We start from the raw sequence: 27,335 nt of genomic DNA on the forward strand, positions 1-27,335 counted from the left end.
GCCAAAGTGATCTTTCTATGGTCAGCGTACAATGCATTTTGATTTGCATGAGACAAAACAACTTTCGTCCACGAAACTGCTCTTTTCCAAATTTATTTTTTCGAAAAGTTAGATCCTCTCATTGAGGGTTTCTTTGAACTCTAACATGAAGGGACAACCTATCACAACTTCAGCCATCTGATATTCAACCAACTGAAACAAACGCCCTCAGTAATATATAAACATCCTCTTATAACTAATTAGAAGTGAAATAAATTCACAACTATACAACCCCTTGAAACATGAATGACATATCAGAGTAACTACACGTTATGTTTTCAAATTGGAAGTATGGCTCTAGGATCAACGGTTCTGCAGTAAAATCTGATACAACCCCCCTGTTTGCTATGCACCCTGTATATTTTTAAATAAAAATTTCATTTTATCGGATATTTGATTCCTTTTTGGAGATTCCATCATTTCTAATTAGTTTCGATATTGTTTTACAAACGGGTATTCGAGCTTTTTACACCCACATTTTCCCATTTGAAAATAATTTTCTCTCTTTCCTCCTCCTTTTTTTTGTTTTGTTTTCTCCTTCTCTGTTCTATCTCTACAGAATGACGCAAATGATTGTCTCTCATTTCAGTCATTTATTTATCTTTACATGTACATTTTGTACAGTAGTGGAATCGACACCTACGTCCTCGTTTCTCGTCCTTCTAAAGTTCCTCCCAGATATTATTATTATTTCTATCACATCAACATGTTGATTCCACACGAGTGAATAATTGAAACACTCAATATTCTTCCATTATCTTTCCTGCGAAATTTTTTTTTTTCCGTTTTGGACACATTTATTTCCATTTGGAAAATCCAATTATTTGAAGAGATCTAAGAGAAATTCTAGGCTAGATCATTCGGAATTCTAGGCTTTTTCGAATGAAAACACTCCACGCTTATAATCCGTTCTGATTTCGGTTCAAAAGCTCCGCATTAGAATTATGCGAGATGAATTCTTAGAATTATTGTACTGTATGTGTGTTTCTCTCGAACTCTATTTCTCGCTTTGTGTCTGGATAACATTTTAGCTATTTTGTCAAATCGAATTTACCGGTCGTGTTTCGAGTGAAACGCCCACGTTGTCGAGCTGAATCGAAATGTGGGCGTCAAGATGGAAAATAGACTTTCATGCATATAAAGTAATACTATCCGTGAACATACTGCGGAGAAATTCAAGATTGGGAAATATATACTACATGGAATGAATTCGTATATTATTCGTTCTATAAGATGATGATGATTTTGCTCATTGAAGCCAATGTCTTTTTTAAATATTTATTTATTTTTTTGGAATCCATTCAAGTATTGAAAGACGTTGAGTTTACGTGCAATCTGTTTGCATACAATATACTTAAAAATAATTATTTTACGGAAAACAACATCATGGTGTAAACAGGGCTGCTTTACGAGTTCGAAAAATTAGGCATTGAAACATTTTTAGGAAACTTTTATTCAAATTTACGCATTTAAAAATATTGTGCACAGGGTGACTCTAAAATCACGGGATAAACTTCGAGAGGTGATATAAGACACCTAAACAAGCATTTTTGGTCATGGAATGTGCTTTCGAATCGCAATGGCAAAGGTGTTCGAGGCGCTTTCAGAGAGTGCACAATAGCACTTCACCAGTAGCAAATTATAATACTTTCCCAACGGATTTACCGTGATATGTGCTATCAACCATCCGAGGATGCATATGGTTTTAAAATAATGAAGTAGGTCCATTTTTGATGGGAAAAATTCTTAATTACTCAAACAATACATTTCTGCTTCAACGATTAGATATGCCGAGCACATTTTACATGACATCCGTCTCCCACCATATCTCTTCTCTCTCGACTTCTTTTTGTGAGTCCGTCTCCTAAGAATCGTGCACGTGATTTCAATTGGCACCTTTGGGAAGCACATCACCAAAAGTAGCGTCATTAATGTTTATGTCACCAATTGTTTTATTGCAGAGTTTGCACCATAACCTTTCATATTCGACCCCCCCATTCAATGACGAAAAATGCTTATTTAGGTGTGTTCTATCATGCCTTTAAGTTTGTCACATGAATTATGAATCACCCTGTATGTGCATTTATTTTATGAATAACTGCATATAAAATTTTTTGTTAAAGCGTCCCTGTTTATCTTGAGGCCACCCGTTTGGACATCTCTGGATTTTGTAATGAGGAAGATGATATGACCTTCATATTCAATGGAAGGCGGTAATTGAATTGGTGTAATTATAGTCAAGTCCATATACAGGGTGATTCAGAAAAATCGTCTTATTTAAAAACGCTATATTTATTCAAATTAACGTCACAGAATGCTATATATAAAATGTAAGAGGAAAATGCGTGTGTCCGAGTTTTTCGTTTCTTTACAAATGTCCAACATGTCTTCCTCTAGCCATAAGTATAATGCCAAGGTGATATAAGAAATCTTACGAAACACTTTCCAATGGAGGTAGAGCGCAAAAATTAGAAAATTGAGCAGCCCTATAGCCTCTTGCCCGTATAGGTAAAATTTCGGTGGCTTTAACTTATCACTAGGCTTTAGTGCTTAAAATTTATGCTATTTGTATGACTAACATAATTGTTTCCTCAACACACGCCAAACAGTAAGCTAAAAAACAAGTTGAACGGTGATTATTGACTGACATCATGCAAATGGAAGAACATCGAAAGTTTTCTGACAAGTCTAGACGCAATTCTATTTCTTCACCAAAACAGCTACGCAAATAAAACACTAGCATCATCGATTGTTCATAATCTAAAACTCGGACATTTCACCTTCATATTCATATATTACTTATCATTATGTATTCTTAATTAGAAATATATATCCCCCCCCCCCATGCTAGCAGCACGAATGTGCAATGTCTTTGGGGGAAGAAACATAACTTGGGAAAACATGGCGTTGGAATGTTTATTGCACCCATGTTACTCTATAGAACTTATTTTCCTAAAATTTTTGTAACATGCGTTTTCAATAGGGATACACATTCGCGTTTGCGGAAAAAAAAGGAAAATTGTTCACATTCGTTTCTCTCTCTAGCACGTGAGGGGTACGACATGTAGTACTCATAATTTTGAGAGAGAGAAATCAGATGATTCACTCCTGAATTACTGTAATTTTCGGATTTTTTACGTTCCTTGTGCAGTTAAATATTTCGCTCATCTCTTATCGGCCAAATCTCCTAAACATTCTGGAAATTCGGCATCTGCCCCCGATTTTCACCAACCCGTTCAGATGCACTTTTTTGCGCATGAGTAAATATGTCCCTGAATACTACTACTACTAAACCCCACATGCAGCTTGTCCATATTCTTCTGCGGAACTTCTGACGAATTGGTACATGTTGGAATGTTTGTGTCCGTGTTGTGAACCTAACATTACACAGACCTTATTTAATTCAAAAATTTTGCTTTACACTATCAATATTGAATAAAATTTATTTTCAGCTGATTATAAATGGATAAAATTTCTTACAAAATTGTGTTTATATCATGGATTTCAACCTGGAAGCAGAGGGATCCAAAATGTATACATATTTTTTATCTCAACATTGCAAATTTAATGGAAAATCAATGTAAGGATTTGTCACAAGAATACTACTAAAATTTTAAGCCTATTGGGCCCGTTGAGGATCGGTGGGGTGGGGGGGGGGGAACGTGATAGTAACAATTTTCTGAAGGTCATTGCTAAAGCCTGGAGATTTTATTGCCGAAAATATATTAGACTATTACAGGAATTTAGCTATCGCTGTAAAAGTTTAAACTAGTCTATCACGGCCACCTCGGGTTTGGTTTGGTATGTGTGTACACGCGCACACAAAATTTGGGGAGATCGATCAAAGATTTTAGAATTCGATGGATAAAATACACACTGACAGAAAATTTTATATGCACGTAACATACTGTAAACTATCATACAGTAGAGAAATGTACAAGTGTAACTAAAAATAATGTCATGTCAAATACGTTCAAACGAAACAGATCAGTCTTATGTATGTGCTCATTTTTTAATGATTACAATTCGGTAAGTTTTGTCATTTTTACAACTAAAAGCAGAGTGGCAACGTCTTCTGACGCAGTTCAACGGAGTTATCAATGATTCGCCGATTTCCTTGTCATTGAGTTCGAGATCAAATTGGTAGTCGAATTATTAATTCGAGTTCGAGTCAATGTACTTCTTCACGTGGTAACTTTGAAGTAATTCAATGTAGACCAAGTCCATGCGTCAAGTTCCTGAAACAGAAATCGCTCCCATGAAAGCATTCGGATTCCAAACAGCGCAAAAAAAACAAACAAAAAACACACCTTAATTAAGTTAAAATACGCGCAATTATCGAAGAAAAAATAAGAGTTGCCCTCTCAAACTTATTCAAATCTAAAATAATTCTATCTGTGCGATTAGATACATATGTAAGTACTCGTGGATATCGAAGGTAGCACGTACGACTAGAGAAGCTTTCTCGCTTGACTCACCTGAGAGAACAGTCGATGTGGATCATTCTTGCTGGGACCAGAAATCAACAGTTTACCAGCGAAACTCTCTGCCCCCGTAGCTTTTCAGCCCCATACCACGACCACCTAGATAATCTTATAGGTTATATAGGAGGTCGTGCCCATACACACCTACGGATAGAAGATGACTTCTTTATACGAAGGAGTCTTGGCGTGGCATCGTCGGCTCGCGAATCTAAACACTACACGAACGTCAACGAATAAGCCTTGAACATCGTGTCTGCGTAGACCACTTGGCGTACAGGGCGAGCGACAAAAACGGAAACTTTGATACCTGGTTTCGCGAACCCTGTGGGATTGACGATGTTAGAAAATATAACACTGCTATGCTACCTCAACAAGATATTCTCATTCATTTATGATGAATATATGAATTTTTATACGTTATATAATTAACTTTTCTCTATCAAGACTTTTTAGTAAACGTTAATAATGATTACAAAATTATAATGAAAAATATTGGCTAACATAATCAGTGACAGAAGAAATTCAAATAAATGATAAATCGGAAGCAACTCACAAAATCCTAGCGGATCGATCCTTAGGTCACGTCTTCATTCAAAAGAGTCTCAAGTCCAACTGAGAATTCTTTTCTAAAACACAGAACATGCACATTATTCACAAAATAGTATTGTTACCGCCTATAACAAAAAAATATAGATATTGTTTTAATTTTTTTTTGAGATCAAGCTCCTCAACAATCACTTTTTTGAAAATAGTCATAAAGTAATTACATTTTGTTTCAAAAACAATTTCTACTACTGCTGAAATGTTAGTCGACCAACTACTTTATCAGATGTTCATAACGAAGGGATGAATTATATTCTGGAAATATATTATATAAATGTATTGAGCTTCGAACTGATCTAAGAAATCTAAGGAAACCGCGGAGAAAGATTTAAGGACCTCATGGGCAGCTCGCTACAGTCTTCCTTAAATTTCTGCTTTGTCCTGAAACACATCCTGAGGACCCCATAGCAACCTTCCAGACCACTTTTCGAAAACCACTGATGGTTTCAAAAGGCTCAACCCGCGGCCCCGACCGTTTGATGTGGCCCACTAAGAGGTTCCCGGAATGAATATTAATTAATGAAAATTTTGAGTGTAATCCAACTGATGAACTTTAACACACACAGATCGACAATTCCAGTTTCCCTATAAGCCAAAGTTCAAAATAGAGTTTGTATAACCACTAGAGGTGATGACCCTAATGTTGTTAATTTTTTTTTATTTTGAGGATACAGTATTCGAAATTATTTTCATCATGATAAAATATTCAATTTTTTTTCCTACTACAGTATTGAAATTTTTTTTATCATGCTAGTATTCAACTGTTTCCACAATGATATAGTATTCAAATTTTTCCATCATGATGCAACATTCAAAATATTTTTTTATGATGCACTATTCAGTTAAATTCCAAGTTATTTAATTGCATTTTTGCCGACAGACAATTAACAAATCACGTGACCGGTAAAGAAAACCTATTAGCTATTAAAAGTTTTAAGGAAACAATTCTTCATTATATCTCATATAATAATCGTGCAGAGCAGTTTTATCGCAATTCCAAATTAATTTCCAAATTCTATTTATAAACTGAATATCGCGACTTTCTTTTTGTCCATCGTTTAGATTATAATTAATTATTTGAATGTTTCTTCTCTCTTTTTTGTACGTCAGCACATCACGTGCTTGAAAAGAAAGTTTTTCTTTATTGAATGAAATAATGAAGAGAAAGAAATATGAATATGTGTGATAGAGAGCGAATGCGAAAGAGAGGAGCCAAATTTGTGCTTACGTCAGAACATCTAGCATTGATCCATTTTTATGGAACGAGTTTCTTGTCCTAATAAGCGATGTCTGTCGCAAGTGGTTGTGAATAAGAAAAACAATTTTCGGCTTTTTCTCATGTTAAAGAAAGAAAGAAAGAAAGAAAAATTAGAAGAGAAAAGCTTACGTATACGTAAGACGGCGTCGAAGACGATTTTTCCAAGGATTTGAAGCGGGTCACGGCCACGTTCATATTTGTACGTGAGAAAGGCCCGACTCGGGCCACAAATGAAAGGAAAAAAAAATACATTTTTCTCTATTTTCGAGTGGGTGGTTTCAATAAATCAAAATCATATATATATGTAGCATTGTTCCGAATTTATCTAATACGATCTGATTTCTAGATAAATGATTTGAAATGATATATGAACCCGAGGAGAAGTAACCGAATGGTCACGAAAATTGGAACGATAAAAATCTTTCTAACGGATAATTTTTCTTTCTGTGATATTTTACGATTTTTGTCTGATTTATTTATTCAAAAATCATATTCGTATCCATTATTTTTTCATAGATACTGTAGTTATTTTTTACGATGAAATATCATGGAAAAATTCTCGTTAGGGAAGAAGTATATCTTCACGATACATATTAGTTTGATTTATTTTTCTATGTTATCATTGAAACAAGAAAATTGGCAAATTTTTGTTTATTTATTAAACTAATTTTTTATGAAACTAAATTTTTTGAATTATATTTAATCAATTTTTCTTAGTTTTTTTTTAAATTTATCAATTTTTTACCTACTAAATTATAATATAGGCTACGTGGTTAACGAAAAAAAAAAATCATAAGCATAGGATTTAATATGAAGTTGATTTTGCATGAGTAAAATAATAAATGAAATTTTCTGAGACATTTTAAATCAATTTCCTGATGCGTTTAAATCCATTTGCTAATACATATTTTAAATCAATTTTCTGAATGATTTTAAATCAATTTTCTGAATGATTTTAAATCAATTTTCTGAATGATTTTAAATCAATTTTCTGAATGATTTTAAATCAATTTTCTGAATGATTTTAAATCAATTTTCTGAATGATTTTAAATCAATTTTCTGAATGATTTTAAATCAATTTTCTGAATGATTTTAAATCAATTTTCTGAATGATTTTAAATCAATTTTCTGAATGATTTTAAATCAATTTTCTGAATGATTTTAAATCTAATTTTTAGTCCTTTTCAATGGAATTTCCTTTAAATATTATTTGTGCTAAATTTATGTAGCAATCCAAAAACGATCACAATCATTATACGTAATGTGATCTCACCAACATATTACTACGTTTGCTGAGTTACATAAAATCAAATTTTTCGACTATAGATTGAATAATAATTTTTTCCACAATTTCATTGTCTAAATTATAATTTAAATGTTTCAGTTATTTCGATTTGTTATAACTTTTATCTCACACGAATACCATTTTTGTATTACATTTTATAAAACAATTTTGAGTCATATTAAATTTATTTTTTGCAATTTTATTTTTTAATTATAATTAGAAATAATTATAGTAATAGAATTTACTATTCTGTTCATCTCACGTAAATATGTCATATTGAATCAAAAAATGAAATTTTTTGAGATATATTTAATCTTAATTTTTCGAATGAATCAAAATTGGAAAAAAAAATTAAAATCATAGATTTTTACTACAATGTTGATCTTACATAAATATATTAAATCAAATTTCCTAAGTTACATGAAATTTAATTAGTCATACTAAATATCTATTTTTAATCTTTGCTAACTGAATTATAACTTAAAAAGATTACAATATAATACGATTTAGTCAGAAATTTATCTCGCACAAATATATAGATATATTTTAAAATTTAAATGCATATATTACTAAATTTCTGTTGAAAGAGTTTGAAAAGTTATTCGATCTTTCAACCTGTCACACGCATTTTGGAACCGATACCATAGATGAAAAATAGACGAGACCTGTGGTTTTAATGGGCGCTTTTCATGAAATTTTCATGTGCATGCATGTTTATAAAACCTCGATTTCTCTTTTAATTTATAGCCGACCGGTTGCATGGAAGAAGAAGTGCCTTACACTACAATCGATGAAATCTGTAGTTTGCCTCGTTCTGATGTTTGTCATAGTTACTACATACGCATAGCCATACCGGATGGTTCTCTCTTACTTCAGGTGAGTTACAGAGCAATATTTCATATTAAATTCCTATATTCACGAAACAGCTATTGGTTTTTTTCTATACAGGCTGCCCCAAATTGTTTAGGAAGACTAAATTGTAGGTCATTTTCAGGAACCGCACATCATTGAAATTCTTTTTTGTAATTGGAAGTATGTTTTTAAAAAGTCAACGGTTGTAGAGAAATATCTGCTATGCAAACAATTTGAGACAATCTGTAGAGCATAGGTCTTCAATATTTTTATAGTCGTAAGCACTGCCTGTGCCCATCATCAAAAGAAGAGAGCACCCTTACGGCAAAACTGACGTTATCAATGCATAAAATCAGGATCATTTCAATAACTGAATGGACTCCGTACAAGGGGTTTGATGATGTTGATCGAGTGCTCGCGAGTATGAAACCGGACACGAGCATTGGGCACTCTGGGTGCTTCAGAGAGCACCGTGATGCTCGCGAGTAACAATGAAGAGCTTGTTATACCAATTCTTGATATTTTACGATTCTTGTCTAATTTATTTATTTACTCATTTGATTATTTTTGTCTCACCACGGTCATTTTCTGCACACGAGGGCTAATTAGTCGGGACCTACAATTTATTGCTGATTCCGAATGGCATTTTATTTTTATACTCACCGAGAGGTTGGTGCTGTAACTCCTCGGTGTAGGACTCCCTGCGGTAGCAATCTTTTTCTATGGTCATGTCTCCGTTTCTGATGTACCCCTGCGTCAGAGGAAAGTTTCTGTCATGGACGAACCCCGGGTATCGAATTCGCGACAACTCTACACATCCTTTGGGACTATAGACGAGTACCTTATCGACCTGGGTTACCAATCCCAATTTATTTATTTGAAAAAAATCGTATAGTTCATTATTCTAACTCTTATGACATGAAATATTATGAAGATATTCTCTATCTCGTTAAACAGGAAATAATTGTATATTTTTCTCCATACTTTATTTATAATGTATTTTCACGATGAATATTATTTAGATTTATTTTTTCTACGCTTTTAAAATTTTTGGCATATTAAGCCAATTTTATTTATAAAAATCAAATCGTATCCTACGTATTATTGAAAAGAGTATCCGAAGATTTTATGTATGGTTTTTAAAAAAGTTTCGATGAAAAAACGAATACTTTTGAACCATGTATATTAAATTTTCTAACTGAATTTCTATTCACACTTAATGTTAAATATATAATCTTATATAACTGATGTATATGCGTACAGTTTACTGCACGTAATCTTGTGTATTTTTCAGGCCAAGAACGATTACGTGAGAGGGCAGTGGCTTAATTCCATAGCGTGGAAAGTAGGTGTAATTTCTGTCTATTTTTATGTGTCAAAGCATCACGTTTGCGATAAGATTAGATTAGCTGCGTGTTTTACCTTAAGTGTTTATGCACACACCCTCCTAATAGCTTTTTTGGAAGGATAATCCCATGTGTAATCAGCTACTGTGTAATAATATCCAGTCATATTATATACATAAATACACAGGGTGTGTTGTGTGTATAAATATTATTCGTGAAATTTCTCTCTATTCGGAAACGTAGAAACCGAAACGCTCTGGGTTGTATTTACGTAAGTATACCCCAATATTCACTGCATTTGGTCTGAGTAACAGCAGCAGCAGCAGCTGGTTAAAAGAAATATGCGTTACGAGCAAACTCTGGATCACTGATTTGTTTTATTCCGCGAATGCAAATATCTCTCACTTGAATCATGACCGGGGATATTTTTCAATTTAGTTCTGAAATCGGGTAATTTTTCACGTGTAATTTGTCATCAGAGAATTCATTTATATTCACAGAACATATATGTATCTGCATTCGTGTCTGAACGAGCGATTCGCAACGATTTATAACTAGTACCATAAATATCGTTCTTTCATAAATCCAATTTATACTAATGTCTTAGCATCGAACGGCTTTTTTTCCATTACTCTGTACATTTATAAAACCGTGGGATGTCTCTTGCCTTCATAATACTTCTTTTGCAAAAAGGGAATCTAATAAATTTCTTCTAAGAAGCATAACAAATATTTCATGGGATTTTCATCCATATAATTGTTCAAAAAAAGTTTATGAATGTTTTTGAATAGTTTCTTTTATACACTACAATTTGATTTCAGTAAAAAAAGCTCTCTGGTAGTATAGTGAAAAACCTCCGATATAACGAAATAGAAGAAATATTCTTTTACACTGATTTTACACTACATTTGTATTTGTATTTGAAACTATTCGAGGATAGGCGCAAGGTCAGTGACCACAGAAATAGTTGGAATAATTCGTGTGAACTGATTCTTTTAGATTTAAGTAAAATTGTGTAAATAAGTCTCACTTTTGATTTTTCCCCTTAAACGTGAACGTTAGCCCTCAATCCATTTGCTCCTTTCCTCTGCGTATCACCGCGAATCGACAAGAAAAGTTTTACGCGTGCAAGAAATGCCAAAATTAGCAAAAATGTGCAAATTATTCTGCTTCTGATTCACATAGATAAATTCGGTTTGAAGCCTAATACAGTCGAATTCCGTTTTAACGAATACCGTTATAGCGAAAATATCGTTTTAACGAATACCGTTATAGTGAAAATATCGTTTTAACGAATACCGTTATAGTGAAAATATCGTTTTAACGAATACCGTTATAGTGAAAATATCGTTTTAACGAACACTTTTCTAATCCCCCAGATAAGTTTACATAGGGGCAATGCAAGTACCTGGAATTCTTTTATAATGAAATTTCATTATAGCGATGTGATTTCGCCGGTCTCTTGGAGTTCGTTATAACTGAATTCGACTGTATAGCTTAATACGGTAGAATCTCTCGATAACGGACACCAAAAGGAAAAAAATTTGTCCGCTAATGGGAAGGTACGATATGCAATGGAACCTTGTTTATACGACCTGTGGCATCTACTTGACACTACTTTACCGCACACCAACTCCGGTCATATATCACTATACGGCAATTTCCAACCAGTGGAGCTGGGTGGGAAATTAAGGCTCCATCCATCGGTGGTCAAAGGTAGGTAAAGAACTTGCTTCTGACGTTCTATGCCTGAATTCGAACCCGTGGGACCTTTAGCTTCGGTCGCAAATGGTTCCAAAACATTTCAATGTTAAAATAAGTATATTACTGTTAAAGTGATGCACAGGTTGTGTTGCATAATCGCCAATCATCTCGATAAAGAAAGTTTGATAAAATTTCACTGCAATCTTTAATTTTACCGGGTGATTATGCATAATTCCGAAATAAAGTTGGAAAGTCCGCTAAAAATATGGGAAAATTTATAACCTTTCTTTTCTTCATTAAACCTCGCAATTAATTATTTTTATTCGTACACGATACGTGTGCAACACGTATTTAGCAATAAAAATTAAATTAAAATAAGTGTAAAGAAGGACAATATTCATATCATTATCTGTCTTGTAATTTTGGCTTTCGTCACACGTATCAACAAACAAAACCAACATTACAATTCGAATTCAGCATCCCCTGGACCATAGTTATGTTCAGTTAATAAAGTAATTCACGATTTATCATATTTACTCACATGAATTTGGGATTAAACATAATCTTAGTTGAATGTGATAAATTCTCGGTTTATGATGAAAAATTAGAGTTTTGGAAAGAAAAAATTAAAATTTGCCTGATTTTACTGTCCGCTATCCAGAGTGACCACTAATAGAGAGAGGGAGTCCGCTATCGGGGGTGTAGAATGCATTAAAACTCTATTCCGCGGGACCCGCGATCAGAAAAGTGTCCGTTAACGGGAGGTGTCCGTTAGGGGAGGTTCCCACTGTATTTATTAGCGTGATTCCCAAAGTGCCAATGAATTACTGGGGTGGAGAGGGGCGGGTCACGAGAATTTTGCAACATTGATAAGAAATTTATTTTCATCTCACGCCACGCGGGGATAAAAGTATGGCAGACTCAAAATATTTCCCCAACTGCAGAGACATTATCTGATATCGAATGGGGCAGTTTTAAGTCAGTCCATGTTTCATTTTTTTTATTTCGAATAAAGTTGAAAAAGGCGGTAGGGGATCGTGTGTCGATAAAATTCTGATAAATTAGGGGGTCGTACTTCGAAAAAATTTCGGGAACCACTACCCTACAATAATATTTAAGAAAATAATTTTTTCCTTATCGGTCGGCTTCTGTGTTTCGGAGAAGTGATATTTACTACGTATTATAATTATAATATGTATAATAGTAATATTGTTATTTTAACTATTCGGAGAAAAATTTAATGGAGGGGGACAAAATGCGTCCCTGAATTGTTTTGAGGCCAAGAAAAGTCCTGTCCGGATTATCCGGAATTTATTATAGTCCTTCTGTAAGAAGTTTCTGTATCTAGAGCTAAACTTTAGGGAGCAGCAAATTCTAGGAAGATAAAAAAAAAAAACTGATACAAAATTATCGAATAGAGTGGAGGGGGGGTTGCTAAAATCACATTCGTTTGCCTCTACTCCCCCCCCCTCCCCCAACAAAAATTTGGACTACGGCCCTGTCTAGAGCAGCCATGGTACACAACTGAATGGGAAGTTTCAAACGTATGTAACATGGTATAACCATGCTTTCTGGTCGTGTTTCAATTCCTCGTCGTTTTTATTTCATTTTCTGATGTCTTTGCTATTACCTCGGCTCATTAGGTCTATTCCAAGACAGTTCTTAGCAGTATTTTTTTTAGCTGTATCCATCACCTGACGTAATCTGAATCTTCTGTAGATAACGCAGCTTTTTTTAGGAAATATTTCACCAAACTAAAGGAGATGAGAATTATTTTTTGTCACCTTGCGCTTCAAATAAACAAAGCAGAGGATAGTTTTTTTTTCAATGCAGGAAAGAGTTATTCAAGTTTAAATAGCTGTAGAAATATAGATCTAGATCTGTCAGTTGCTTTATTTTAAATGCGATCGCAGTTTCATTTACTTAGATGATTTATTTCATTGAAATAGATAATAATTGATATAGGGGGAGAAGTTATTGATAGAAAAAACTGCATACCTGAATTGTTTCAAGGCTAGGAAAAGTCGTGTCTAGTATGAGGGGGGTATCTGTATCTGGAGCAGAAACGGTATACGACTGAACGGAGAGTTCCTAACGGGCTTAATATGTTTTCTGGTCATGTTTGAATTCCTTAATTTTTTGGCGTGGGTACGTCTTTTAAATCATCTGACAATACTGGGTGCATTCTCAAAAAGTTGATTAACGAAATAATTTAAACGCTCATATCTGAGGAATTATTCTGTGTATTAATCTGTGTATATTAAACAATATATCAGTGTTTTTTTATGTCTGCGGGTAGATCTCATTAAGGCAAATCCAATGATGCTACTCTGGTTTTAATACCTCTTTCCGGTCTGGGCACCAGGCTCGCGACCCGTTTTCGTAACGAAATGTTTTTTCGCTATACCTCGAGAAACGAGATATCCGCAACGCAAATAGACAACATTTTTATCGTCTGTTATAGCTATTCTATAAAGAAAAATCAGATGATACCAATGTCATTATGTCACGCAAAGGTAGGCTCTCAAAGATCAAAACTTGCGGCCTACCCCAATTTTCTCCATATTTCCTGATGCCCCTCCGCTACTATCTGTACTCTTTAGGTCCATTCTAAGAGAATTCTTATGAGTATTTTTGCTGCATCCACGGCACCTGACGTTATTTGAATCTTTTAGAGATAATGCAGATTTTTGAAGGAATATTTCACGGAAACAAAAGAGATGTGAGAATTATTTTTTGTCAGTCTTACGCCTCAAATAAACACAAAACAATATAAAAATTTTTTTTTTAATAAAATATAGGAAAGTTATACAAGTTTAAATAGTTACGGAAATGGATATAATTCTGTCGGTTGCTTTATTTCAAATGCGATTGTAGTTTCATATTTCATTGAAATCGGTTATGATTGAAGAGGGAGAAGAGTTATTGATGTTACATATGAAAAAAAGTTAAGCTATATAAAAATTGAAGTTACGTATAAAAAACTGCATACCTGAATTGTTTCAAGACTAGGAAAAATCGTGTCCGGTATGAGGAGCATCTACATCTAGAGCAGCCTTCGTATACAACTGAACAGAAAATTTTAAAACGTTATTACCATGTTTTCTGGTCGTGTCTGAATTCTTTACCATTTTTATTTCATTTTCTGATGCCTTCGCTATCATCTCGACTATTCTAAAAGAATTCGTATGAGCATTTTTACCTGAATGATTGACACCTGATGTTATATGAATCTTTTATAGATAACACACTTTTTTAGGAGATAATTCACTGAAGCAAAAGAGATGAGAGAATTATTTTTGTCATTTTGAGCCTCAAAATAAACAAAAAAAAGGGGATGCGATTCTATCTCTATTTTTGGGTTTAAAATGCAGGATTGGTGTTTGAATTTAAATAGGTGAGAAAAATGAATAAGATCTAATTCTGCCAATTGCTTTATGCGATAGTAGTTTCACTGCATGTATAATCTATTTCACTTATATTACTCGTAGATTAAAATTGATGGAGGAAAACATTATTGATAGCAAAAAAAAAATTGCATACGTACCGGAAATGTTTCAAGGATAGAAAAAAATCCTTGCTAATATGAGGGGGGGGGGAATAGCTGTATTTACAGCAGCCATGGTATACAACTGAATAGAGCATTTCAAACAGTATTTCCATGGTTTTTGATCGTGCTTGAAATTGTTATCGTTTTTCTGATGCCTGCGCTATTATCTCGACTCATTAGGTCCCTATTGTAAGAGAATTCTTATGAGTATTTTCGCTGCACACAGCACCTGACGTTATCTGAATCTTTCAGAGATAACGCGGGCTTTTTTTAGGAGATATTTCTCCGAAATAAAAGAGATGAGAATTATATTTTGTCACTCTTGTGTGCTGCAGATAAAAAAAAAAAGAGGATATAGTTTTATCTTTTGTTTTGTTTTTGTTTCACGAAGCAGGAAAGTTATTGAAGTTGAAATAGTTATGAAAAAATAGATCAAAATCTTTCAGTTGTATTATTTTAAATGTGATTGTGTGTAGCTTCATTGACATAGATAATATATTTCATTGACATAGATTACATCATTACATCACTGGAAACACAAATAATAAAAGCCAGGTAATAAAAATTTTTAATAATGGAAAGCATTCTTCCTTATGCGTATAGTGCGTTTCTCTCCCGTCTTTACAGATATAGTATCAATAAGGAAAATTTACAAAAACATTACATTGAATCCGGGAACTTTGATCTTTATGTTTGAAGAATTGTGGATTATGACATATTTATTTGTTCGTTTTTCTTCAAATACGGGTCTTATTACATGCACAAATTACCCGATTTTTTTTTTTTTTGTCTAATACGAGTTAAGGAAATGATGCAAATTTGTAATTTCTACCAAGGAAATAGTTTTCGAAACGGCCTGTTGTGTTTTAATTGCTGTAATATCTGAAAACGCGTCGGACGACGATTTTTGTTCATTGTTCTCGTTTAGAAGGAAGGCTTTAAGGTGAATATTTCCGCTGTCCCGTGGGATAAAATACGTCAAAGTATAATGGAGGAATCGAGTTCCATGGAAATGTGACGTCTTTGTGACTCAAATCCGTCGTTCAGAAAATGAAGGTGGCGTGGTAAAAAAATAATAATAATAATAAAACGTGTGTGAAAATAGACAAGATTGTGTGTGAAGAGAATGTTCACATGATGATGATTTCTGCAGCTGTGGTTCCGCTGCGCTTTCTCTGCTAGATGCAGATAAACACGGAAAAAGGAAGAAAAACATCCGTAACCTTTTTTTTTTTTTTTTGTTTTTCTTTTAATTGTTTGTCCCACATATAAAAAAAAAATAAAAAATGCGAGAGCATTCATTGCAATTGTGTGAAATGTGTCCATTCGAGATTAAACCACAACGTTTTTTTAGTATAAAAATGCGGTCTCTTTTGCTTCTTCCTACCAGTTTATCAAGATGCAAGTTTTTTTTGGATTTGTCATTACGACCTCAAGAACATTAAGAAAAAAACAAAAAAAATATATAATTACAGTCCACGCCGCTTAATCTGATCACACTGGCGGTTTCTGATAATAACAACCGAACGATAACTATATCGAAAAAACTCTTTTGCAATACGGTGGTCATACGTTTGGTCGAACGGGATGAATGGTAAACGGGTGTCGATAAAACGGGACAAGTTTTTTTTCTCTTTCCACATAATTGGTCGCAAAATGTCCTCAGTTGTTCTTTTTATTGTTTTTTTTTTTTTTGCCTTCAAGCTAAAATGCTGCATTTTGTTCTTATTCAGCCGTTGCGAGCCGTTAGAATTACACTGTCTAATGAGTATTACGAATCACGATGCTTTTTTTTATTATGTACGGTCCATTCCATACATTCCCTCGAAAAAAAGTTTCTTGGAAAAAGAAATTCGAATCTGGCCAACTAAAAGAAACTGATCAAGAACTGAATTTTTTTTGCGATTATTATAAGAAGGCCATTGCGAAAGCAGCTGCACATGTACATGCATCGTAGTGCTTGTACGGAGTGATCACGACATAAGTACGGAAATGTTTGTCAACAAGGGGGGATGAAGGAAAACATCTTCTAGCCTCCAATGTAATCTTACAGCATTATAATAATAACTTACAGGGGGAAAAAATAAGTTTGGTTAAACCTTAGCTTCAGAATGCGCAAAAAAAACACCTTTCGACGGAAAAGGATAACATTAACCGAATTCCTGATAACTATAAACGAATTTTTCCCCATGTTATGATATTGGCCTGTTCCGTTCTTTGCAAAAGTGATACCAATACGCGAATGATAACATTTTCCGTGATTTTAATGAGCGGCGTCGGTTGTATGATGTAAAAGCCACTACCACTGACGAATTGCTTAAAGGTGGCTGAAATGAGAAAAAATAAATAAGACCATAATCAGATTTTTATATCCAACAACTTCCCAAATCTAAGAAACTTAACAAATACAGTCGACGCCGTATATTAGAATCGCGGATAATGGATAACACACTACATCCAAATACCCCAATAATAACTGAATAAACTATGGTGGTATAAATTTACAGGCTTAATATTAACAATCAACGTTCATGGTTCGTTTAGGACCATATTAACGAGTCCAGAATGCATGGGGCCCAAGCATTTTTGGAGTTCTTTGAGCCCGACTCATATGCCAAAAATCTCCAATAATTGGCATTCCCTGTTTAACTTGGAGCCATGACAACCATGGCCTGTTGGCATTCTTTCTAGGATAGGAATGCCTCTGTGTTTTCTTTAGCTTGTTCAATTTAATCAATTCATTAACATTATTGTTTTCTTCAAATTTAAGCAGTTCTCATAACGACAAGTAAGTCTGAAACTTTTATTACACGGGTAAAAAAAAAAAATCACAAATTTTATTGTCGACGCTGTCATTAGAATCACTGATAATGTTATCATTCGGGTATTGTTATCACTCCTGCGAAAACCAATACCATAACATGGGAAAAAATTCGTTTACAGTTGGGACTTCGGATAATGTTATCCCCCCCCCCCCCGTCAAAAGTTCTCTTTGCGCATTCTGAAGCGAAGAACTGAAATTACTTTATTTTAGTAAGTTATCATTATCAGGCCCCACAAGATTATGTAGAACGCTAGAAGGTGTCCCCCCCCCCTCCCCCCAGTTGATAAACATTTTCATACTTAATATCGTAATCGTTCCGTAGTGTTCGGTGCGATTCATGTACGCATGGAACTGCTTTTGCAATAGCCTTCCTATGGTGAAGGCAAATGCATGACAAAAGAGAAGGTTCTTTTCTCTTCTATTGACCAGATTCGAAGTTCTTTTCCCGAGAGACTTTTTCAAGAGATATATGAAACGTATTGTACATTATATACATCAGACAGTTCCATTCGAATGCCTCACAATGGCTGAATAAAAAAAATACAGGATTTTAGTTTAAAAGGGAATAAAAAAGACGTCCCATTTTAGAATTGAAAAATAAATTAATCAAATTGAACGTTTTGCGCCCAATAATGTGGCAAAGAAAAACAGGGTTTGTCCTGTTTGACTAATGCCCGTTTACCACACATCCTGTTCAAACAAACGGGATGTGTGGTCACCGTTCTTCCAAACGAGATTTTTTTTTTCGGATATAGTTATCATTCGGTTTAGAATTTTATCAGAAACCCCCGAGACCCTATCTGATCAAAAAATGCGGCATGGACCGTAACTGAAAAAGTGAAAAGCGAATTCAAAAACATGGTTGTCTCATCTTGAATTTTCACCATGATGAGTATTTTATTCTTTTTTTGAACGAATTTATTATGATGTAACTTAAATATTAGAAGTTAAACTATCCCATGTATTTATAAATTTATTTAGAAAAAAGAAACAATTTTTTCAACAATGCAACACGGAATTGTCTCTAATCAACCGAAAGTGTCTTATTGTCGAAGTACTTTACTTGATAGAACGGTGTATCAATGAACCCGTGGTCCTTCTTATCTATCTCATCGTAAAATCTTCAACATTTCAACCGAATTTCCTCGATATCCACGCTCTTCTGATGGGAAAACATATTCAACAAAAATCAAGAGTCTCTCTTCATAACTTAAGACTTGCATACCTATAAGTACCCTAGTAGCTAGTGTCTTAGACCAGCGGTTCCCAAACCCTTTGATTCTCCCCCCTCCCCGGATAACTTGGTGTCTGCCATGGATTCCCCCTTCATTGCAGCAGAAACTATCTATCACCGAGATTTATCATCGAGAATATTTTTGAACAACGGAGGGCATTCTATCCCTCCTACTAGCAAATGCGATACGATAACAATGCAATGTACTGGACTGCAAAAGAACCTGAACAATGTTTCACAACCCTCCTATCGACAGCTGTCGCCTCTAGTACATGTTTTGTCAAATCATAACAATATTACTGTTGCAGTCTATTAGCGTTACAGCGATGATTTTGCGCGCTAATTAAAAATGTTCTTTTTAAGTAAATAAAAATTTGTGGTTTTTTTTTTTCAATTTAACATTAATTTTTTTAAATTCTACAACTGGGCCGTGGACCCCCAGTAGAAAGACCATGGGAACCATGGGGGGTCCAGCACCCCAATTAGGACCGCTGTCATAGACGAAGTCTGAATTTTTCTGTAGTGGTGCGGCCATCAAAATCGTACTTCATACTCAATCAGGACGAACTAATCCATGGAAAAGCGGAAGGATGACTCTAGAAAGCAGGTTCCTCAAACTTTTCTCACCCGCGGTGCCCATTACCCTAATAACCGCTTATCCGCGGCTCTTAAGAGCAGTTAAACGAAGAATATCTTCCAACGACCTTTGTTGGGCCAGGGGCTCAGTGGTGCCCCTCACAAAGGTTGACGGTGCATAGTTTGAGAGCCCCTGCTCTAGAAGAATAGGAAGAGGCCTTTTTTTAAGAGTACGAACCCAGCGTTTCATCATATCCCGATCGGATTGGATTCGAGTTGTTCCGCAAAAAAAAGCCACTCCTTATCGTTAAGGTTCCTGAGTGCACCCATTAATTTTGTATCATCTGCAAATTTGTTGGCAATCCCATCGACGTCTTGATGTAGTTTGGCGATAAAAAATGGAACAGTTAAGGAAATCTACTTTTTTCTTGCCTATCTACTCACAAACTGCCCTGTTGAATATGACTAGGATTACCATATGACCGCACAATTTGCGGGACTTCCTATATTTTTCTCGATAATATATAGTCAGCCCATTCAATATAGCTATATGACTCGTATTTTACTACTTCACCAAACACCGACTCTGGCCATATCGCTGTATTGCAATTTACTGCCATCAATGAGATGGGTTGGAAATGAATTCGCCGTCTATCGGTGGTCGCCTCAAGCGATGGGAAATATCTTATCTATATCCTCCACCGATTTTTTTTTTCAACAGCTTACCGTGATGGACCAGGTGCGGATCCAGAGGAGGATCGATCTCTTCTTCAAAACCTGGGAAAAATTGGTTAATCCTGTGACATACGGGACGATTCTACGAACCTACACAATTAATCGCTCCTCCCAACACATCAACGTAGATACTCATATGTGATGGACTGTATCGAACGCTTTTTTGAAAATTAGACAACATCAACAATTTGCCCCATTACCTAAAGCGTTTCCTAGTTTTTCAACAATGCGAAATGTTTCTAAATGCTTTATATAATATGTTATTCAGGATATTTTTTTTTACGCTATAATTTCTACGAAACAAAGATACTGAAACTGCCGCTAAATTTGACACTGATGAATGACTGATGGGCTTTTAACTAAATTTTATCACCGAAGTGCATCAAAAAAAATCATCGTTCATTCGAGATGAGTTAACACGTGATAAGCGAGGATTTCTTTTGTGATCGGATGATTGATAATCGGATCGATAATTGGATTCATATCTTGTCTTTTTTTTTCTTCTCGGATAGGGAACTGAAGGCTCTTTTACCGTCGTTTCCAAAACATAAAAAGGAATACGTGCATTAAAAACCTCATGTTTACGTCTAGTCAATGAATTAGACTGTAACTGATGGATGAAGTATCCATTAGACGTGAAAAATTCTATCCGAAATGGAGATCAATAGATATTAGCAAGACTGTGACTAGAAATTTTTTTTATGGTTCTTTACTTCCGATGACGTCATTGTTATAATATTGACTAGTCCCTTCCCTGACATCGACCTCTAACATAAAGCCCGTGACTAGAACACGAACTTCTATTGCATGAGATTTTTTTTTGTGCGGTCTTAATTAGAGAATGACGTTGATGCCGTAAATTAATTAAAAGCAGCTTCCTTAAAATGTGATTCAGTGCTTTAGGTCAGAGGTCTTCAACCTTTATCCAGTTGCGAACCAGTGGCGTCTCAACGAAAGAAGCCATTGCCTCCTAGAGATACAGTATCTCTAGGATGTAATGAAGGAGCACGGTCCCAACAGATGGTTATTTTTCTTATAACTCCCACTCTAATGAACTCGTTGAGACTGTACGAGCACTGTTTATACCCGGAATCAGAAGAAGAGCACCTATACAACTCTGAAGAAACCCTTCGAACTCAGGCCAGTAAATTTTTGAATGGGGTAGCTTAATATTTCGGTAGTCGTCGTGATCAATGCATACCTCTCGAACACGAACTTGGACTCAAAATTATCGAGCAATCACGGGATCTTCAGTGACCACAGAGGTGCTTTCGAGTCACTTATTGATGATGCCAGAGAGATATTTGCGGGTTAAAGTACACCGATCTGTCCCGATGTCCCTGCTGATTTCTGATTCATCTCGATTAAAAAAAAGTCACTCCTCTGGCCCCTCTGGAGACGTGGACAACTTCCCAATTGGAAGTCAGAGGAAATGGGGAGCTCCAGCATGACCTAACCCACTCGGGTAAAGGTTTTACATCCCGGAAGGGACAGAGCCCGGGTCTTGTCTGGTCTGACAGAGGAAATGGAGACTAAATAAAAAAATTTATATTTTTAAATTTTTATTTTGTGACACACTGTATTTTCCACTCTCAAAACTGGTACAGGGGAATTTTTGAACGCCTTTCGAGCATTTTTTAAATTGAAACTTTATCTCTACGACGTACGGTTGATGAGATAAAGTGCACTTACAGGACACCGTACATAATGGTGAAATTATCTGAATATTTCAGTTTTCATTGTTCTAAATATCACGTACAGAATAATTGAATAACATTGAATTAGATTTATAATAATAATACATCCTACCTCGCATTTTAGATGTATTATACCATTCAAATATACTTTTCCCACCCATCATTAAACAACTAAATGTATATATTTTGAAGTTAGTTTTAGACGATCGCATCTGAATATTGCCTATTGTAGTTCAAAGTAATGTGAATATAGTCCATTCAAATACTTAAAAATGCATATATATATGCATATTTCAGTTGATTTTCATGGATTTTAAAAAACTTTTTCCTCAATAATATTAGATGTCACATACTGATATTTAACAGGCACTTTTCCTCCTCCACTTAGCTCGTTATTTATATGAGAGCTAAGAAAAAAAAAAAAATGGCTGAAGTCATCGTGTGGGAGAATTTTTCTCGTGGGATTTTTCCTAGAAAAATTCCAAGATATAGGGTTTATGCCTCAAGTGGTATTCTGCGTGAGGATATATAGAGTTTAAAAAAAAAAATCTTCCGGGTAGACCCCGCGAATGGAATTCCATAACTTTTTTTTTTTCCATTCAGATGAGTGTAAAATAACTTTTTCCATAAACTCCAAAAAGAACACTAAATCCATTTATTATAAAAATGCAGGGTAAAAAAAGACGTTTTTTTTCTCTCTCTCTCAGATTTTCGGGATTAAAATTTTTCGCACATGTCTGCTAGAAACGAAATTCCGTACAGAGAAAGTGCTCGCGCGCGTGTGAAAGAGAGAAACAGAGATGCCGTCTTGAATATTACATCGAACCCTACTGAATAAGGCATGAATTGCGTTACCCGTTTCTATCGACTGATCTATGTATAATGTTATCGGTTATATGGGATTGCAGTGAAATAAAAAAAAATAAAAGTAATAAATGAAAGACACGTTACCTCCGTTTGACGTCAAGTTTCGGTTACAATGCAAATCGGGAAGGCATTTTTGAAAGTGCGTACGCGCATGGGAGAGCACCCGTGACCTCATGGAGAACTTTTTTTTTTCCCATGTGCATAGATATTCTTCCTATATAACGTCATTTGTGAAAAATTTAATCTCACTCTGGAAGAGATATATATAAGTAAATAAATTATTATTCTCGGAACGTAAAAAGCTATTTGAATATACGTGCGTTGATCGTGTGTGGAAGGTGTTGTGTTTCTCTACGTATTGACGATTCGCACGGAAACCGCGTAATTTTTATCGTGCATCGCTAGTAGAACTTTACCGTCGGCGAGATAAATTTCGAATTTATTCGGAATTTTCTCGTCTCGCTAAATAAATTATTCAAACGAAGTTTCATGCAGTTTCTGTAATTTTAATGAGGGCTGTTGAATTCTCTCGTTTTAACGTAAATATAACGAATCGAGAAATCCCCTTCAAGGTAATTCCAATTAAATCATAGCTGGTTTTTACGGAATACTCTTTCACCTATGGGTAATTTAATAACAATACAATAGCGTCTCTCCACCTGTGGTCTACAGACCTGATATATATACCGCGAAGATGGGAACGTGCTCTTAGGCAAAGTAGGAAATTTTCTCTGAACAAATTAAAATTACATGAATATACATAATGAAAAATAAAATGAATAATAATGAAAAATAAAATGAATAATAATGAAAAATAAAATGAATAATAATGAAAAATAAAATGAATAATAATGAAAAATAAAATGAATAATAATGAAAAATAAAATGAATAATAATGAAAAATAAAATGAATAATAATGAAAAATAAAATGAATAATAATGAAAAATAAAATGAATAATAATGAAAAATAAAATGAATAATAATGAAAAATAAAATGAATAATAATGAAAAATAAAATGAATAATAATGAAAAGTAAATGACAAATGAATACTATTGTATATTCGTATCGTTGTTCCGAACGCTGAAAAAAATTTCTGAGAAACGCTGATATAGTATAAGAACAAGGTGCTTAACCTTTAGGCGAGTGTGGGCCACACTTCACTGGTTTTGGAAACGTGTTGCCCGCCACTTAAGTGATTTGGAACAGCAGCGATGGCCGCTTAAATGCTCTGAAACTGTGCTACGATTCACTCAAGTCATCTGTAAATGTGCCACCAGCTGCTTGAGTGATTTGCGAATATGCTGCAGGTTCTTTAAGTGATCTGAAACTGTGCCGCTGGTCACTTAAGGGCCGGGTTTAGTGATATTTCTAAATGCCGCTTAAAGGGTTAAATGCAACCAAACTGTGTCGCGGGTAACGTGAGTGATGTGGAACGAACTGCACCACGGAATGCTTAGGTACTCTGCTACTTAGGTGTCGCGGGTTACTCGAATACGCCGCTGGTCGCTCAAGTTATCTGGAGATGTACTGTAGGTCACTCAAGTGATGTGGTAATAGTGATCGAGTTGGTGACCAGTTGAGTGACTAAGTGAGTGAAAGCATTAGTGATAAAGTTCGTGACACCTGGTGAATGATAATGATTAAGTTTGTTAACGGGTGAGTGAGCCTATATTGTCACACACGCACACTCCAATGGTCACTCATACGGCTAGCCACTTACTTGGTCACTAATAAGGTCACTTGTACACTCACTTGGTCACTCATATGGTCACTCACTTGATCATTCATACGGTCGTTCTCACTTGATCATTCATACGGTCGTTCTCACTTGATCATTCATACGGTCGTTCTCACTTGATCATTCATATGGTCATTCACCAAACCATATAGACACTTACCCATTTACATGGTCACTCACTCTCACAGTACCTCACTTGATCATTCATATGGTCATTCACTCGACCACACAGTCGCTCATACTCACTTATTCATGCTGTCCCTAATCTGGTCACTCTCACAATTATTCACTCTTATGGTCGCCGCTTACCGTTCTTTCGGTCTATTTCTCTAGTATTCGTTAAAACGAAATTTTCGCTATAATAGTTTTTGTTAAAACGGGATTCGACTGTTTATGAAAACCACCCAGAATATCGTTGCGACCGCACGGTGTTTCTTCTGTGTAGTGGCTCATAGGTTGTTATATACGTACAATGAAACCATGTTTATATTATAATCCACGTACGTAACACAGCCTTAAGTGGCAGACTCTCAAAAAGCCTACGTACTTTTGTTTTGTTTCTTCTCTTCGGAAAGAAAAATTCTTTCAAGAGAGCCGAGACAGCAGCATGCAACACGTAATGTGGCGATTGGCTCTGAACGTTATTTTGAATTCTCCGATGTAATCAGTGGGGGGAAAAAAAGGGAGCACTGGTTAGCGAGTGCGCTGTCAAACTGCCAACACATAATGCGGTATAACAGTCGAAATGTCGGAGGCGAAACATCTGGATCCCTCCGAAAAATTGGCATCATCTTTCGATATTTCAATTTATAACAAAAATATTAACAAATATTTTTAGTTTGTGATTGTTTTGGAGGGGTCACGGGACCCTTCCATGCCTTTCTATCGCTGCGTACGCTTCAGCCTCAAAGAGCATGCTATACATAAAGAGCCTCAAAACATCGTGTTTACCCAAGGTTCGAACTTACGAGAAACGGGCCCAGTATATAATACGATTAGAGATTAAATAAATTAATTGAAACCTTCTTTTTTCCAGTGAAATGTTAAGAAAATTCCTCAGCGAAGATTTTTTAAATTTTGTATCGTATCGTGGAGCCTTTGGTAATGAAATCAATTGTTTACGCATTCAATTAGAGGACGGATTAAAAAAACAAACACACACACACAATGTGTACTTTAACTGATGATAATTAACTGAAACCCCCCCCCCCTTAGGGTCTCTTTCTAAAGGAATTTTTGCTTAAAAAGCTAATTAATCCAGATCTTTCTTTTCTCGTGGGTAGTTTGAGCTGTCAGTTACGTCTCTATGAAAGGATTCTCATTCATAGGCTGTTTCCCATTTGTAAAGGGGAGTGCAGTGAACCGAACATTAACTTCATCCGAAGTGATTTAATGCGACATGATGCATTTATGCGTTGGCAGTTTGACAGCGCACTCGCTGTAACCAGTGCTTCCTTTTTTTTTTTTGCCCATTGATTACATCGGAGAATTTAAAATAACGTTCAGAGCCAATCGCCACAATACGTGTTGAATGCTGCTGTCGGCTCTCTTGAAAGAATTTTTCTTCCGAAGAGAAGAAACAAAACAAAAGCACGTAGGCTTTTTGAGAGTTAAGGCTGTGTTGCGTACGTGGATTATAATATAAACATGGTTTCATTGTACGTATATAACAACCTATGAGCCACTACACAGAAGAAACACCGTGCGGTCGCAACGATATTCTGGGTGGTTTTCATAAACACTTATACAGTCGAATCCCGTTTTAACGAAAACTATTATAGCGAAAATCTCGTTTTAACGAACACCTTTATAATATCCCCAGATAAGCTTACATAGGAACAATTCAAAAACCTGGAATTCCTGTACAACGAAATTTCGTGATATCGAAGTGATTTCTCTGGTCTCTTGGAGTTCGTTATAACGGGATTCGACTGTACTTATCCATGTAGGTAGGACATTCAAACTTACGATAATTATTGAAAGCTTTGTGTAAGAATTCTCTTTACACAGAGGAGAAAAAACGGCATTTAAATTGTCTAATTTTCCGCAAACTTTAACAAAAATATGACAAATTTTAGCATTTTATAATTGGTGGATAAAATACAAGTTAAAATATATATCCATGCTAAGATAATTCGAGTACTTTTTTTTTTCAAGTTTTATTGCTTATTTGCTGTTGTGAAATCCTTACAGCAAAACCTACGTTCTGAGAATCCTGTAGTGTTTAAGGATTACAAAATGTGTTCTTCATTAGAGTCCTTAACCCTTCATTTGGCAGCGTTGCTCTCGAGCAACACATGAGAGTTCCTTATATTTTTTCAAATAAAAGCACTGTGTATTTTGAGCTCGTTTCGGCATTGATACTTCTAAGCAACTCCTAAGTACTCGATTTTTACTAGTGAGCTCTTCTTGAAGCTCCTATAATCACAAGCAGAATGGCTGAAAGGTACACGTCTCCTATTTCTTGACATGTCAAGAAAGAACTATTTTTGACCCTTTCAATTCGAAGGGAAATACCGTGTGTGGAGGAGACATAATT

General features: G+C 35.1%; 1 protein-coding gene across 1 annotated transcript in view; it reads left to right on the forward strand.

The window, feature by feature from the left end:
* LOC149075942 (C-Maf-inducing protein-like) overlaps positions 1-27,335 on the forward strand; it is a 76,726-nt gene that overhangs the window by 22,223 nt on the left and 27,168 nt on the right. Inside the window, exons 2-3 of the mRNA XM_089243458.1 lie at positions 8,418-8,546; positions 9,817-9,867. Of these exons, the coding sequence (XP_089099584.1) occupies positions 8,418-8,546; positions 9,817-9,867 (180 nt within the window). The remainder of the gene's footprint in view (positions 1-8,417; positions 8,547-9,816; positions 9,868-27,335) is intronic.

The sequence above is a fragment of the Pholcus phalangioides genome, unplaced genomic scaffold (assembly GCF_987345545.1).
Source record: "Pholcus phalangioides strain wild (caught in Gottingen) unplaced genomic scaffold, Ppha-v1.0 ptg000015l_1, whole genome shotgun sequence".
Lineage (NCBI taxonomy): Eukaryota > Metazoa > Arthropoda > Arachnida > Araneae > Pholcidae > Pholcus > Pholcus phalangioides.